Consider the following 14,472-nt stretch of genomic DNA (forward strand, 5'->3'; position numbering starts at 1 on the left):
TATTTAGTGGACCCGTGTTATAGCTCCTTGTTACACCTCAGTTTTATTTAGAAAACAAAGGGAAACATCTTCGGGGCATGAGGGCAGACCAACTCAAAAGACGTGAAGAGAAGCCCCGGCTCAATTTTGGCTCCTCTTTTTATACATTTGTCTCCTCTCCTCTGAGCCTGCCCTTTGTAAACTGGGCTAGCCAGGAGGGCTGTTTGTTTTACCAGAGGTTCTCCTTCCAGTCCTTGGACCTTACTTTGTTCTATTTTGTGGGCTTTTCCGTCTTTTGTCTTTTAGCCAGCGCCATTCTGGACTTCTTTTTCCTATTCTAGCTACCTAACAGCAAAGAATCGGCCAGCAATGCAAGAGACCTGATTGGATCCCTCCATTGGGAAGATACCCTGGAGAAAGAATTGGAAACCCATTCCAGTATTCTTGCCTGGAGAATCCCATGCACAGAGAGCCTGACCAGCTACAGTCCATAGGCTTACAGTGAGTCAGACAAGACTGAGCAACTAACACACACAAAAAGTATAGTCATATTCTATATGACTTAGGTTTCATCCTGATGACCTCATAGAATCTTCATTATCTCTTTAAGGCCCTACCACTGAAAGGTTGTTGCTGAATCATGAAAAATGCCAGGATTCTTGGCCTCTGGAGGAGAGGAATTCTATCCCAGGCCAGTGACGAGGCTTGATCACTCAGAGCTTTTGTGTGATAAAGTTTTAATAAAGTATAAAAGAAATAGACAGAGCTTCTGACATAGACATCAGAAGGGAGCAGAAAGAGTGACCCCCTGCTAGTCTTTAGCAGGAAGACTACAGCTACTAGCAGGCTGCTAATTAGAGAAAGGAAATGTCGAAAAACTGAGAGTGGTACCAGGCCCCTCACTCACAAAATACATTTTGAGATAACGTTGGCACAGTGTGAGTCATCCTGGGCCATAAAGCAATTGACATGAATCTTGAAGAAAGGGAGTTTCCAAACAAATATAGTTTCATTAACATAGGAGAATACTTGTGTGAGTAAAATATATTGGTTTACTGAGCCATGATCGGTTCTGAGTCTTAGCTGGAATGACTTAAAGAAAGAAAGAGTTTAAGGTAAATACATAGTTCATTAACATAGTGTAAGAAAAACATTTCCATAAGAAAAATGCATGGTTAGCTCAAGGTTTGAGAAAAGTTAAGTTCAGGTAGAACAAGGTGTTGTCATGGCACACAGGATTTTTAAAAGAAACCTACTTTTAAATTTGCATAAAGAAAGGGAAAAAAAATCTGACACTTGTAGTTTGTTTCCTTCTGCCACTTAAAAGAGAGATTTAAAAAAAATGTCTGACACTTTCAGCCTATTTCCTCCATTTGGGGACCCCTGGCCTTCCTGCCTGTTACCCTCTCACCACCAAAAGAATCATATTCCAAGGTCCTAGGGTTTAGTACGTCAGTATATGAATTTGAAAGTGGGGAGATACATTCACTCCATCACCTTCTGACTACCATTTGCTTTGTAGCACCTAAAAACAGTGTCTGGAATACAATAAGTGCTCAGCTATATTTCATGAGCTGCATAACAAAAGAATCATACACACAGTAATATTTACATGACCCAAGATGGGAAACTTTTTTCTTACCAAAAATTATTAAGGGAGACAACATTGATTGGGAAAAATAATATTGTTAAACTGCTTGGAGTGGAAAATTAGATTTTAAAGCCATGTCTATGATTGGGTTTCCCTGGTGAGTCAACAGTAAAGAATCTGCCTGTCAATTCAATGTGGGTTTGACCCCTGGGTTGGGAACATCTCCTGGAGGGGGAAATAACAACCCTCCAATATTATTGCCTGGAGAATCTCATGGATATTGGAGCCTGGTTGGCTACAGTCCATGGGGTCATGAAAGAATCAGACAAGACTTAGCCACTAAGTAAAGGCAGTCTATGACTGAAGCACCTGCAGTGATAAGCCCATACAATGCAGCTACAGAGTGCAGACAGCTGAGAGCAGCCCCACTCACTGCAGCTGGAGAAAGACAGTGCACAGCAACAAAGTCCTAGTGCAACCGAAAACAAATCAGTTAATTACTGGGAGGGAGGAGGGTTGTGAGCTGGGTCCCCTACTTTTAACACTCTTTCTACTTCAGTGTCCTTGCGGATCAATGAATTCCTTGTCCAGGAAAATAATCAAGAAACACAAGAGAAATGGGGAAAGTTTTATTTGACCGAAACAGAGGGCTATAGCTTGGTGGCACCCTCTCAGATAGCTCTGGGGAACTGCTCCATTGAAGCACAATCTTATACCTCATCCAAACAAAGCACATACATCAACATGACAGGGTGTATTCCTTTAAGTTTCAAAAGAAACAGACTTAGTACATGGACAGTGAGATAGCAGGACCCCTGGTGTCTGGGAAGGGAACATTATCTTCCAGGGAGTGTTAACAGGATGCCATGAGAAGAAGTTATTCATTCTCTTCTTTCAAAACAGATATTCTTTACCTCAGGGTTAAAGATGTGCTGTGAGAGTTGAACAGACTGTCTTAGTTCACACACAGTGCAGCCTGAACCATGGATAGCCAAAATGACTTCCCCATTCCTCATATGTGACATCTTCCCCATCACACGATATAAAAATGTTAGAACCTTATGATCCAGCAATTCTAACCTTTGAGGCTGTACCCAGAGAATTGAAAGCACACTCTGGAAGAGATATTTCTACATCCTTGTTCACAAGCAGCTTTATTCACAATAACTAAAACATGAAAGCAACCCAAGTGCCCACGGATAAAGAATCGCTAAGTCCCTGTGGTATGTGCATATACTAGAGTATTATTCAACATTAAAAAAGAGAGGAATATAACCCATGCTACAATATAAAAAAATCTAGTACACATTCTACTAAGCAAAAATAATCCTGATAGGAAAGGATAAATAATGTTTGATTCCACTGAAATGAGGCACCCAAAGTGCTGCAGATTTAGAAAAAGCAGGACACGATTGTCAGGAACTCAGAAAGGAGAAAGGCAGGATTGTGGTTGAATGGCCAGAGTTGATATTTTGCAAGGCGAAAAAAGTTCTGGAGTTTGATTGCAAAAAAATGCAAATGTACTTATTTCTACTGAAATGGACACTTGAAAAGTGAAAGTGAAGTCATTCAGTTATGTCCAACTCTTTGCGACCCCATGGACTGTAGCCTACCAGGCTCCTCCATCCAGGGAAGAGTACTGGAGTGGGTTGCCATTTTCTTCTCCAGGGGATTTTATTCCAACCAGAGACTGAACCTGGGTCGCCCACATTGTAGGTAAAAACATTTTACCATCTAGCCACCAGGGAAGTCCGCTTGACACTTAAAGATGGTTAAAATGGTCATTTCATGTTATGAGTAATACATAAATTTAAAAAAAAGAAGGAAAAAGAAAAAGTCTCAGAACCACTCCCCTGAGAGTAACCACAGAAGGGGTCAGGCTGATAGCGACAGGCAGATGTACCCCGCCACCCAGCCTCATCTCCACCCTACCAATGTAGGGGGTAAGGGCGGTCCTCTGTGCTCAGGGCTCTCTGCTTTGATCCTTAGAGATGTCTCAGCTCCAGTTCCGGTATGACTTAACCTCAGCCTCCCTGACTGATCCAGTGCTCCAGGCTCTGCTCCAAGGATTCAGTAATTCTTGGGTCACCCTCTTCTTAGGAGACTGTGTGCTGAGTTCACATCCTCCCAAAGAGACCTCTGCAATCCCAGAGTGGAGGGGGTCAGCCCGGCTCCTGACTGAGGGTGGAGAGACTCATTTTCCAGATGAAAACAGGAGCTGGGGAGTTGTCAGGTTTATGTGGGAATTGGTGGTGCAGGGGGTTGGATCAGACCATGGAGATTCTAAGACTCATTTTTTTTTGACTGGTGCTCAAATGACATCAAAGTTCCCCTTGGAACAGGGTTTATGCTGTGAGGACCACTGATGTCACTCTCCTGTGTAGTGGTTGACCCTCTGATTCTGCAGGTTCCTCCACTGTGGATGCCCCAGTGACTGTAAGGATCTTGAGCATCCATAGATTTTGGTGTCCTCAGAGGAGGGCTGTGTGCTGGTTTATATCAAGTCACCATTGATTTGCTAACCCAGAAACTCTGTGATTTGGCTCTATTTCTTCTTATTGGCAGTAAATTTTAAATATGGTGGTAAATTATGTATAGCTTAAAATTGCCATCTTAACCATTTTTAACTCTACAGTTCAGTGATGTTATGTATATTTATATTGTCGTACAACCAATCTTAGGAACTCTTTTCACCTCTTTTTTCTCTTCTTTCCTAAGAAGAAACTAAAACCGGGTCTCCATTTAACAGTAACACCCAGTTTCACCCTTCATTCGAGCCCCTGGCAACCACCATTCTACTTTGTCTCCAAGAAGTTGACTCCTCTCAGTACTTCATGGACATGGAATCATAGCATGTTTTTTTGAGACTGATTATGTCACTGACCATAATGTCCTCAGTGTTCCTCCACACTACAGCATGCAGCAGAATTTCCTGTCTCTTTTTAGAGAACAGACTTGTGGACACAGAGGGGGAGGGAGAAGGTGGGATGAATTGAGAGAGTAGCATTGAAACATATATGCTACCATATGTAAAAGAGATCACCAGTAGGAATTTGCTGTTGATGCAGGGAGCTCAACCCGGTGCTCTGTGACAACCTAGAAGGGTGGGATGGAGTAGCGGGATGGGAGGGGAGGGTCAAGGAGGGAGGGGACATATGCATACCTATGGCTGATTCATGTTGATGTAGGGCAGAAAGCAACACAACAGTGCAAAGCAATCATCCTCCATGAAAAATAAATTTAAAAATATATGTGAAAAAAATTTCCTATCTGTTTAAGGCTGAATAATATTACACTGTATGTACAGCCACATTGTGTTAATCCATTCCTTCATTGATGGACATCTGGGTTGCTTCCAACTTTCAGCTATTGTGAATAATGCTGCTAAGGAACACAGGTGTACAAATACATCTTTGAACCCTATTGTCAATTCGTTGGGGCATATACCCAATGTGGCATGACTGGGGTCATGTGGTAAATGTATTTTCATTTTGAGGAACCACCATACTGCATCCATAGCTGTTGCCCCCATTTTACATTGCTCTTCACAGTGCAGAAAGGTTCAGCAGCAGCATTTTGAGCAAGAACAAAACAGTCCAGATAAGGATATGACTGTTCAAGAGTGCGGCAGTGTTTGCAGAACCAAGGTTCTATTCATAGTTTTCTGGCTCTTTGAATGCTTGCTCTTAATCAAAATGTTAAATTTGGACTTGGAGTATGAGGGGTGGAAGCCCCCTCACAATAACTGGTGGTCACAAGATCAGCCTAGCCCTGCAGACCTGTGTAGTCAGAACACATTCATGTCCCAAAGCAACAGGAAACACAGTCCTTTCATTTCTGATTCACAATGAACATTAGTCCCCCCTCTCTCCAGGTACTTGGGAGGCCACTGTAGTTTGATGCTTTGACTGAGCTGGGCTAGAGTCTATTCAGTTCAGTTCAGTAGCACAGTGTGTCCGATTCTTTGTGACCCCATGAATCGCAGCACGCCAGACCTCCCTGTCCATCACCAACTCCCGGAGTTCACTCAAACTCAGGTCCATCGAGTCAGTGATGCCATCCAGACCATCTCATCCTCCGCCGTCCCCTTCTCCTCTTTCCCCCAATCCCTCCCAGCATCAGAGTCTTTCCAATGAGTCAACTCTTCACATGAGGTGGCCAAAGTATTGGAGTTTCAGCCTCCATCATCATCCTTCTGTGCCTCCCCTCAAATATTCATCTTAGTCTTCCCCAGGACAGTTACTATTCCATGTCACTCTGCAAACAATGAAACAGAAAGTGTCCAGGTTTCAGGGTCCTTGCTGGAAAAAAGTGCAGAGTCTGAGAGCTCTGCTCAGCAAGCCCCTAAAAGACTCACTTCACCCCTATCAAAGAGGGGAGGGAATAATGATGATAATTTGTTCTATTGTGCAGGGGAAAGGAGAAAAAAGATGAAATGTAGTTTCAGCAAAATCAGACAAGCATGGCTGGTTGATTTCGATTCAAAAATCACCATTCTTATCTATCCAACTAATGCCAATTAAGCACCTATGATGTGCCAGGCTCCGTGATGGAAACTTTGCTTCTATAGGGGCAGAAGACTTGGCTTTCTAGATTCTTCAGCTGAGATAACAATTCAATTGACATAGACAGTTGAACACAGTTAGTTTAATATGTACTGGAGCCCCATAAAAGTTTTTGAGGCTCAAAGACTGTCAGACATTGAAGCTTATATGACCCCCTGAGTTAAGGAGAAAGGGGTGGGGATCTGGGCCTTCAAATGGGAGGAAGACCATGCACAGCAGGATGAGAAGAGCAAGAGCCTGGTGAACAAATGTTTGCCCACTCCAAGCAGGTAAGTCTTTCTGAGATTAAAAGTTCTCTGTGGTAATAGCTCTCTTCCTGGCATAGGTCTCCGAATCTACATTGTTTTGAACAATTGAGGGAGAGGTAAAGAGCTTCTCCTGAATCTAATGGGTCTTAATTAACTTTAGCTCAAAACAATTTACCCATCACAGGGGGCACATTTGGGGAGACATAATCCACTCCGTCTCACTTCTCATGCAAACTTTCCAGTAACTTTGAGACAAATTAGAAGTCTTCTCTATGATTGTAGAAACCAAATCTCAGAGATGGAGAGCTTGCCCAGTGTGTCCTTTACCCACCTGCTCCCCATCACTTCCTTAGTCCATAGAACTGGACCCCAGTGCCAAGGGCGGATAGGCATTCTTAACGGCTTTATGTCTTCTTTCCTCAGCAGACTGTAGCCTCCTCAACTACATCTAGGATGTTGCTTCAGTTTGTTCATCAATTTGGTCAAAAGCTCATCCGCAAGCGGCTGCTGGAGCCCATAGATGAGTCTGAGAGACCCGTGGCTCATCTGAACACCCTAAACCTGGTGAACATGGGTGTGGGCAGGATGTTGATAGTTGGCATATACATTCTGGCTGGTGCACTGGCCAAGTTCATAGCTGGACCAGCAACCATCATCTCGTTCTTGGTGGCTGCCATGTTTTCTATATTATCTGGGCTCTGCTATGCTGAATTTGGGGCCTGGGTACCACGCTCTGGTTCTACGTATTTCTACAGCTATGTCACGATGGGTCAAGTCTATGCCTTCATCATTGGTTGGAACTCCATACTTCTCTTAGTTACGGGTGAGACGATGGGCCAGCAAATGGTGTGGGGCTTAAGATTGGGAAACTATGTTGGAGGATTGGGTTCTCAGTCATTCGTGAGCACTTTATTCTTGGCCTCGTGAAGGGAAGTTGATAATAGCATCAGGAAGACCCCACAACTACATTCTACTCGGTTCTATCCTGTGTCCTTAAATGATGGACCATGAACCCAGAAGGAAAGGGAACTGTAGGGAATGGGTGAGAGGGAGGCATGTCCCACAGGTTCATCCCCTCATCATAGTGAAGTCTTTGCTCAGTTGTTGCCTTCCTGGGATTTTCCTTTACCACTTGATTTCAAATTTCATGCCTTATCCCAGCCCTCCCAGTCCCACTTATGTGTTTTCTTTTCTTGTATAACATTGATCTGCTTCTAACATGTTAAAACACCTGACATTTTGGTGAATCATTTGGGTCTACTCTCCCCAACCCATGAAAAGAAACTCTTAATATTTTTTATTTTTTAGCAGGTATTTGTATATACAGGCTTTTTGTATATACAGGTATTTTATCTGTGTTTTTAGATCCTATGGCACATCAATTTTTGTTTGTCAATGACTGCTCCTTCTTCTGCCTCTGCAGGCACTGCCGCCTTGGCCAGGGCCTCGAGTTACATCTTTGACGGTCTGATTGGGAATCACATCTCTCAGGCATTACAGGAAACTTTCTCTCTGCAGCTGCCTTACTCCCTGGCCACATATGCAGACTTTTTTGCCCTGGGCCTGGTACTGCTGATGACAGGTGAGACAGGGCTCAACAACAGGATGGGAAGAGCAGGGTGTGGAGTGGGAGCTGGTGTAGGAAAGGCTAGATGTGGCAGAATGGTGGGTGATTAGAAATAGAAAGAATGGTCTTGAAATAGAAGCTAAGACACAGACCATTGTTTTCCACCCTTGGCACTACTGACAATTTGGGCTTATCATTCTTTGGTATGAAGGGACTGTCCTGTGAATTTTAATTTCTTTTCTTAATCATTATTGAGTGTTAAGTGTCATACTTGACCTTTGCTTACTAGATACCAGTGACATCCACTCACCCCCAACTGTGGCAATCAAGGTGTCTCCAGACAGTGTCAATGTCCCTTGGGGAATAAAATTACCCCAAGCTGAGAATCATTTACTTAAACTAACAAGTCTTCTTTTGTACTGAGCCCAAAGATTTTTTTTTAATTGAGAGGAAGTTCACATAGCATAAAATTAACCACTTTGTACCTTTTCCCAGCTTCAGTCAAAAATAACTGACATACAACATTGTGTAATATTAAGGTGTACATCTTGCTTTGTTAGACATGTATTCTGAGAAGATTGCCACAATAATTAACATCTTAAAATGTACAATTCAGTAGCATTAGGCACATCTGTAATGTTGGGCAACCATCACCTCCATCTAGTTCCAAACACGTTCAACACCTCTGTACCCACTAAGCAGTCATGTCTGTTTGTCCACCACCACCAACTGCCAGCCCTGAGCAACTATTTCTCTGCTTCCTGTTGTTGTTCAGTCACTAAGTCATAGCCAACTCTTTGCAACCCCATGGATTATGTATGCCAAGCTCCTCTATCCTCCACTATCTTCTGGAGTTTACTCAAATTTATGTCCATTGAGTCACTGATACTATCCATTTCATACATATCCATTTCATTCACTGTCACCCTCTTCTCCTCCTGCCCTCAATCTTACCCAGCATCAGAATCTTTTCCAATGAGTCAGTACTGCCCATCAGGTGGCCAAAGTTTTGGAGCTTCAGCATCAGTCCTTCCAATGAATAGTCAGGGTTGATTTCCTTTAGGATTGATTGGTTTGTTCCCCTTGGTGTCCAAGGGACTCTCAAGAGTCTTCTCCAACACCATAGTTTAAAAGCATCAGTTCTTTGGTGCTCAGCCTTCTTATGGTCCAACTCTCACATCTGTACATGACTATTGGAAAAACCATAGCTTTGACTATATGGACCTTTGTAGGCAAAGTGATGGCCCTGCTTTTTAATATGCTGTCTATGTTTGCCATAGCTTTCCTTCCAAGAAGCAAATGTCTTTTAATTTCATGGCTGCAGTCACTGTCTGCCGGAGAAGGCAATGGCACCCCACTCCAGTACTCTTGCTTGGAAAATCCCATGGACAGAGGAGCCTGTTAGGCTGCAATCCATGGGGTCGCTAAGAGTCGGACACGACTGAGTGACTTCACTTTCCCTTTTCACTTTCATGCATTGGAGAAGGAAATGGCAGCCCACTCCAGTGTTCTTGCCTGGAGAATCCCAGGGATGGGGGAGCCTGGTAGGCTGCCGTCTATGGGGTCACACAGAGTCGGACACAACTGAAGTGACTTAGCATAGCAGTCACTGTCTGCAGTGATTTTGGAGCCCAAGAAAAGAAAATCTGTCACTGCTGCCACTTTTTCCTCTTCTATTTGCCAGGAAGTGATGGGACCAGATGCTATGGTCTTAGCTTTATGAATGTTGAGTTTTAAGCCAGGTTTTTCACTCTCCTATTTCACTTTCATCAAGAAGCTCTTTAAGCTGTGATTTCAGTTGTAACCTGATTATGGGTTTTCTCCATGCCTCTAGTGTCATAGCAATAAAGTCTTTGCTTGATGACTAGATACCAAAAAAAAAGAAGAAGAAGAAGAAGCTCTTTAGTTCATGCTCATTTTCTGCCATTAGGGTGGTATCATCTACATATCTGAGATTGTTGATATTTTTCCTGGAATCTTGATTCCAGCTTGTGCTTCATCCAGCTGGGCATTTTGCATGATGTACTCTGCATGTAAGTTAAATAAGCAGGGTGACAATATACAGCCTTGATACAGTCCTTTCCCAATTTGGAACCAGTCCATTATTCTATGTCCAGTTCTAGGTGTTTCTTCTTGACCTGCATAGATTTCTCAGGATACAGGTAAAGTGATCTGGAATTCCTATCACTTTAAGAATTTTCACAGTTTGTGTGATCCACACAGCCAAAATCTTTAGTGTAGTCAAATGAAGCAGAAATATATGATTCATTGGTATTTCCCCCCGCATTCCCTGTGATCCAACGAATGTTGGCAATTTGATTTCTGGTCCTTTGCATTTTCTTAACTCTGTTGTACATCTGAAAGTTCTTGATTCCCATATTGCTGAAGCATAGCTTGAAGGATTTGGAGCATAACCTTGCTAGCATGTGAAATGAGTGCAATTGTACAGCAGCTTGAGCATTCTTGGCATTGCCCTTCTTTGGGATTGGAATGAAAACTGATCTAGAAGTCCTGAAGCTACTGTTGAGTTTCCCAAGTTTGCTCACATATCAAATACAGCACTTTCACAGCACCATCTTTTAGGATTTGAAATCACTCAGCTGGAATTCCATCACCTTCACTAGCTTTGTTTGTACTATTGCTTCCTAAGACCCACTTGACTTCACACTCCAGGATGTCTGGGTCTAAGTGAATGACCACACCATCTTGGTTATCCAGACCACTGAGACTTTTTTTGTATAGTTCTGGGTATTCGTGCCACCTCTTCTAAATCTCTTCTGCTTCTGTTAGTTTCTCATCATTTCTGTCCTTTATCATCCCCATCCTTCCATTAAATGTTCCTTAATATCCCCCGTTTTCTTGAAGAGATCTCTAGTCTTTCCCACTATGCTGTTTTCCTCTATTTCTTTGCATTGTTCATTTAAGATGGCTTTCTTGTCTCTCCCTGCTATTCTTTGGAATTCTGCATCCAGTTGGTTATATCTTTTCCTTTCTCCTTTGTCTTTCACTCCTCATCTTCCCTCACCTATTTGTAAAGCCTTCTCAATCACCCATTTTGCCTTTCTGCATTTCTTTTCCTTGGGGATGGTTTTAGTCACTGCCTCATGTACAGTGTTAGGAATCTCTGTCCCTAGTTCTTCAGGCAGTCTGCCTACCAGATCTAATTCCTTGATTCTATTTGTCACCTCCACTGTTTAACTATAATGGATTTTATTTAGGTCATACCTGAATGGTCTGGGATTTTTCCCTACTTTCTTCAATTTAAGCCTGAATTTTGCAATAAGGAACTGATGAACTGAGCTACAATCAGCTCCAGGTCTTTCTTTTTCTGACTCTATAGAGCCTCTCCACCTTCAGCTACAAAAAATATAATAAATCTGATTTCAGTATTGAACTTCTGGTGATGTCCAACTGAGGAGTCATCTTTTGTGTTGTTGAAAAAGAGTGTTTCTATGACTAGTATATCTATAAATGTATCAATAATTTGAGTGTTTCATATTACATCTTTCCCACAGGACTACGGCTTCTGGGAGCTCGTGAGTCAATCCTGGTTACAAAAATATCCATTGGAATAAACATTTTGGTTCTCATTTTCATTACCATCACTGGCTTCATTAAGGGAGATCTGCATAACTGGAAGCTCACAGAACAGGACTACAAACTGAACACATCTGGATCCAGAGACATCTATGGCTTAGGACGGTAATATTGGCCATAATATATGGCTGACGGGCATGCAGAGCTGGGATTGTGTGGACAAAAGATATCTGGGCTGATGGATCCAGATGAAGTGAGTCCTGGAGCCCAGGACTTGAGGTATGAAGGGAGAAGCTCAAGAGATGGAAGAACACACCTCACCCACTTTCTTTCTCTTTCCTTCTCTCACCGTAGCTTGGGCCCTTTGGGTTCTGGAGGGTTTGCACCTTTCGGCTTTGAAGGGATTCTCCAGGGAACAGCTACATGTTTCTACTATTTTTTTGGTGTTGATGTTCTTGCCACTAAAGGTAACATGGTCACTGTGTGTCCCATCTGAGGTTTGGGAACAGACTGGCTGCCCCTGGCTTTGGGGAAACCTGATTGAGGAGTACAATAAGGAAGGGGATTTTTCCCACTGTGTTTTCCTGACCCAACACTTCTTCCCTTTCTGCAGGGGCAGAAGCTATAAATCCTCATCGTTCCATCCCCTGGAGCATCTTGGTCACCATCTTCATCTGCGTTTTGGCCTACTGCAGTGTCTCAGCGGCACTCACCCTCATGGTGCCCTACTACCTGATTCAGCCTCACAACCCTTTCCCACAAGCCATTCTCCATAGTTTGTGGCTCCCTGCCACATACATCACGACTATTGGTACCCTCTGTGCTCTTATATTCAGGTCAGTGCCATGGTTTCCTCCCTGCCTACTGTCGACGCTCAGATCTCCAAACCCTTAGGATTGGTAGAGAAGACAGAGAGACACCTTACCCCAAGCCAACGTGAGAGCAGAAGCCCTGGTCTGTCCTCCTTCTCCACATTCTTACATGCTTCCATCTTCTCTTCCAGACTCTATAGTGCTGTGTTCAAAATGCCTCTTTTGATCTACACGATGGCAGAGGACGGGCTCCTTTTCCGGGTACTTACCCGGATTCATGTCCGCACAGGCATCCATGTCCTGGCCATGATGTCTGCCACAAATCTTGCAGGTTAAAAAAAAATTTTTTTGAAACCCATGCTTTAACTTACATATTTTCAGCTGTTTCTCACTCCCTTCCCACCTTGTTTGTGCCCTCATTCTAGGGCTCATGGCGTTACTCTTCAGATTCACAGATCTTGTGGATCTCGTGTCAGTCGGGACCCTGCTCATTTACTCCCTGGTGGCATTTTCTATTCTTGTCCTCAGGTGAGACCCCACTGCACCTTGGTAGGGAGTCTTGGAGATTAGTTGGGAGGTAACTGTCTTCTGCCTTCATGCTATCTTCTAAAAGTCCTGCTCTGCTTAAGACAGGACACATGTGATATAGGCTGTGTGATGTTGGATGAGTAGGGGCTGCTGTTAATATTGCCTTAAAACCTCTAATTCAGGTACCAGCCAGACCAGAATTTAAGAAAGAATGATAACACAGAGGAGGAAATTGAGATGCCTGACCCTGATGAACATCCTTTGGACTCTGAACCTGAAGCAAGAAACTCAAACATTCTAAAGAGTCTGTGGTTCCCTATCAGCACCATCCCCACAAGGAAATCTGGCCAGATTGTCTACGGATGTGCCTCACTACTCGGTGAGCAGTGGGATTTCTCTTTGGTCGTTTGCTGAAATTGACAGTATGGTGTTGGAGTGTGTATTTTGTCAACTGAGGAGTCTTGGTGATATGAGGGCCCTTGCTGAAGTGGGCAGCCTGGGGAGAGGTGTGGCCCAAGGCCTTGACATCTTCAGCTTCTGAAGGTGAACCTGTTCTCCTCCACCTTGACCCCTGTAGTTCTCCTGATGATAATCTTGAGCCTGATTCTGGTCCAGTGGTCCAGTCAGGGGTTTTCTGGAGACTCCAAGTACACACCAGTGGCTGTGCTGCTGCTGCTGCTCATCATTGGGGTCACGGTCATCATCTGGAGGCAGCCCCAGAACCCCATTCCTCTTTATTTTAAGGTAAGTGGCCTTATGTGCCCAAACTGTCCACCTGGAGTGAACATGCTTCATGGTCTAAACATCCAGGGAGTGAGGGGAACTGCTAAAACCAACAGACTCTTCCCTGATCCCCCTCAGTACTTTACATACACAGTCTGAGTAGGCACTGAATACACAGTCTGAAGGCTGGTCTTCTTGCCCACATTGGGTAGAGACTCTCATTCAGGCATCTGGGGTGTGTTCAGGGATGAACTGACTCTGCCCCACAGGTCCCTGCTCTGCCTGTCCTCCCACTGGTGAGCATCTTTGTGAACATTTACTTGATGATGCAGATAACTTCTGGGACCAGGGCCATATTTGGCATCTGGAATGTGATCGGTAAGTGGCTTTCTGGCATAAAGAGACCTCTTGAGTGACAGATCCCAAACAGCTCCCCTAGGCTTCTTGACCACCATAGGAGGCCTATTGTATGCTTGTAACCAGGAAGAGTGCCTACTTATCCTTCTCATTTTCTCATTTCCTTACTAGGATTTCTCATATACTTTGGATACGGGATCCGACACAGCCTGCAGGAGAACGATGAGCAACAACCACCAGCTTCCACCTCCCAGACTCTTGACAAAAACACCCCTACTGCTGACTCATCTTAACCACAAGTCATAGATGCTGTGTAGAATCCCTATATACATAGGAGGTGTCTTCTGCTACATAAACGCTTTCAGCCACTATGGATAGTGAAGGTGTATGCATCTACAGCCCTGTCTTTATTGCCAGTGGACAAAGTGACTTTAATGTTGTCTAATTTTTAAGTAAGCTTTTCAAAGCATGATGTACACACAGAAAAACACATGCTTCTTAAGTGTGCACCAAGACCAATTTTCAAAAAGAAAGTACAACAACATAACCAGCAGGAGAAAGAAAA

At 43.6% G+C, this 14,472-nt stretch overlaps 1 protein-coding gene across 1 annotated transcript; it reads left to right on the forward strand.

Moving 5' to 3' along the window:
* Positions 1–6,836: 6,836 nt before the first annotated feature.
* On the forward strand, positions 6,837–14,200 carry LOC102411043 (cationic amino acid transporter 3-like). Its single transcript, XM_025269606.3, has 11 exons — positions 6,837–7,206; positions 7,807–7,965; positions 11,466–11,652; positions 11,842–11,954; positions 12,101–12,323; positions 12,491–12,630; positions 12,725–12,827; positions 13,010–13,206; positions 13,405–13,571; positions 13,820–13,928; positions 14,079–14,200. The coding sequence occupies exons 1-11, from the start codon at positions 6,837–6,839 to the stop codon at positions 14,198–14,200; spliced, it is 1,890 nt and encodes a 629-aa protein (XP_025125391.3).
* Positions 14,201–14,472: the final 272 nt, after the last annotated feature.

The sequence above is a fragment of the Bubalus bubalis genome, chromosome 18, assembly GCF_019923935.1.
Source record: "Bubalus bubalis isolate 160015118507 breed Murrah chromosome 18, NDDB_SH_1, whole genome shotgun sequence".
Classification (NCBI taxonomy): Eukaryota; Metazoa; Chordata; class Mammalia; order Artiodactyla; family Bovidae; genus Bubalus; species Bubalus bubalis.

What these genes read in the sequence shown, in the direction of transcription:
- LOC102411043 (XM_025269606.3), top strand. Translation starts at nt 6,837, where the DNA reads ATGTTGCTTCAGTTTGTTCATCAATTTGGTCAAAAGCTCATCCGCAAG. An exon ending in GACATCTATGGCTTAGGACG is followed by an intron (nt 11,653 to 11,841) that starts GTAATATTGGCC and finishes CTCTCACCGTAG; the next exon opens with CTTGGGCCCTTTGGGTTCTG. An exon ending in TTTTCTATTCTTGTCCTCAG is followed by an intron (nt 12,828 to 13,009) that starts GTGAGACCCCAC and finishes CCTCTAATTCAG; the next exon opens with GTACCAGCCAGACCAGAATT.